The sequence below is a fragment of the Paramisgurnus dabryanus genome, chromosome 18 (assembly GCF_030506205.2).
Source record: "Paramisgurnus dabryanus chromosome 18, PD_genome_1.1, whole genome shotgun sequence".
Taxonomy (NCBI): domain Eukaryota; kingdom Metazoa; phylum Chordata; class Actinopteri; order Cypriniformes; family Cobitidae; genus Paramisgurnus; species Paramisgurnus dabryanus.
In genome coordinates this window covers 25,533,373-25,535,905 of record NC_133354.1, presented here as the reverse complement: position 1 = coordinate 25,535,905, position 2,533 = coordinate 25,533,373, and the positions used below count along the sequence as shown (strand labels likewise).

General features: G+C 33.3%; 1 protein-coding gene across 1 annotated transcript; it reads right to left on the bottom strand.

Moving 5' to 3' along the window:
- Positions 1-535: 535 nt before the first annotated feature.
- LOC135776834 (olfactory receptor 1L4-like) lies at positions 536-1,483 on the bottom strand. The gene is made up of 2 exons (XM_065287752.1): positions 1,136-1,483; positions 536-1,006 (listed from the first exon to the last, which is right to left on the bottom strand). Exons 1-2 carry the CDS (start codon positions 1,481-1,483, stop codon positions 536-538), a joined length of 819 nt encoding a protein of 272 aa, XP_065143824.1.
- Between the last annotated feature and the right edge of the window lie 1,050 nt (positions 1,484-2,533).

The window sequence follows — 2,533 nt, the reverse complement described above, 5'->3', positions numbered from 1 at the left end:
TATTTGAACATAAAATCAACACGAAATGACACATAATGTGTTAAAATAACACATGATGTGTTAAATAAGATAACACAAAACAATGTGTAAAAAATTAACACATCCTTTCTTAGAGTAATGGATGTCTAAATGGGTTGATAAATATGTGAACGCATAGTAATTTTATTGAAATCTAAAGGACAATTTACAGTTGCCATATATTAAAAGCTAAACCTCAAAATAGATATTTTTCTAAACTCTTACAATATGCATAGTTTGAACAATTGTAAATGTGTTTAACAAAAATAATAAACTTTTTAAATTACAAATAAGTGAAATTAGGCCAAAGCAGAATACAGTCTAAATATAAAGAATGCTAAACAAAGTTCATTATGTGCCTTGAACAGTTCAAAGAATATTGTTGATAATTTGTTTTGAAATCATAATTTCTTCTTTTGATTCACATAATCACCCACAGATCACGCAACAATTTCATATAAAGAAGATAATTCTTCATATACATGAAGATAATTTTCCATACCTTATTAAAACATATTCATTTTTTTGCTATGAGTTTGTTTCTACGCCAAACAAGTTGAACAAACTTTTCTCTTATCTCTTTGGTTTGTAAGCCATAAACTAATGGATTCAATCCTGTTGGTACAATGTGAAACATTATGCTAGCTAGTTTTCTGTTGTCAGAGTATTCAGGAATGCGATGGAGAAAAATCATAGTGGCTCCAGATACAAACATGATTAAATAAACAGCTAAATGAGTGCTGCAGGTTTGTATGGCTTTGCTGTTAAGCGCTTTGTTTTTGCTGACAATGCACACAGTAGCAATCTTTAAATATGTTAAAAATACAGACCCAAGTGAAAAGATTAAAACAGTAACAGTGTAAATGAGTCCATACACATTATTAACAGACACATCTTCACAGGACAGTTTAAACAGTGAGGCATTGTCGCAGTAAGGATTTTCAATTTTATATCTGCAGCGAGAAAGACGTATTGTGAGGCCTAACATAATAGATACTACAAATACTGCCAACCCCCAGGCTGATGCTGATAATTTAATTACCATTTTATTTGTCATAATGGATGAATATCGTAATGGATTACATATAGCTATATATCGGTCAAAGGCCATTATTATCAACACATAGTGGCATGCTGCTGCAAATATGTGCCCAAAATAAGCTTGAACAACACACTCAACATAGGTTATATATCGCTCAGAAGCTTCTTTTAAAATATCCTGTAATAAGCGTGGCAAAATGACAGTGGTACCTAATATATCATTCAGTGGTAGATTACAAAACAGAAAATGCATAGGGTGATGCAGATTCTTCTGTGTTGAAATGAGAATTATAAGAATAATGTTACATCCCATTCCAAAGATATAAGCTAACAGAAGCAGAATAAAGACAGGATAAGATGACTGAGGTGTAACTTTCAGTCCCTCCACCAGCAGAAGGCTGTTAGTAAATGTCAGGTTGTCCATTTGCACAAAACCTGTAGACAGATTAATAAACAGTCTGTTCAAAATCATAATGAAAATTTCAGCGCATGCTTCCTATGAGGAACATATAAAGAGCTCAGATGCAAAACCTCTAAAACACAACACATTTTCTTATAAATTAGCATTTTGTATCAAACTCTTTAGGGTATTCTGCTAATAAACTGATATTTCTGAATGGGGCAATGCTCAGATCAAGCAGATTGACAGTGAAAGTATTTGGTAATCATACAATATGTGTCGAGAGAATTTGGTTAATTTCATTCTATAATTTTTTAATCTAAGCTCCTATTGGCCAAAAGTTTTGTTATAATAAATCTTTATAAATAACATACATGGCTTGTTTTCTGATTATTCATCATATCCCACACTAATTCCCATTTTAAAGCACAAAGTAATCTGTACTGTTTAGTAGTACTACAAGAAACAAAATCCATTGCATACTTACACTAGGATGATTCTGTTATTATCAATTTAGTTGGTTTACTATTTTCCAGACCAAATTACTGTTATTGAGTAGTGTCTGAATCAGTGTTACATTGCATCGGCTTGCTCTTCTATAAAGAAATCTTTAGATTCTTGCTTTATATAAGTTGTTCAAAGGTGTTCTATGATGCTGTTGTCAGTCATATGGGGAAAAATTATGTATTGTGCTTGTTACCATGATCACAGTTGCTTTTGCCTTTACCACCCACAATGTTTTCCATGGAATTTTGTGAGACTATGACATTGTATGAGGCTAAATGCTAATTTGCAAAATTGTAACAATTTTATTTATAATATTAATGCTGTGTACCAGGCAGGTTTTTGAGCCTGTGAATTACGACTTCAAAACCACGACTTACGACTCTAAACTGGGTGTATGCTTTCCAGGCAGTCTGTAACCCGTGTTTTAACAACCTTCTACCTGTGAAAGTGCGCTGGAACGGCAGTCAAACCCGTGACTTCCCACCCCTGAACTCGTACTAGATCGATGTACTCCCAGTTCAGAGTCGTGATTCGCGGTTTTGAGGTCATGATTTACGGGTTACGGGT

Excerpts from the sequence above, each read along its gene's own strand:
- LOC135776834 (XM_065287752.1), bottom strand. The coding sequence starts at position 1,483 with ATGGACAACCTGACATTTACTAACAGCCTTCTGCTGGTGGAGGGACTG. Across the intron at positions 1,007-1,135 it reads CAGCATGCCACTATGTGTTG|ATGTTAGGCCTCACAATACG; the intron begins ATAATAATGGCC and ends GTAGTATCTATT.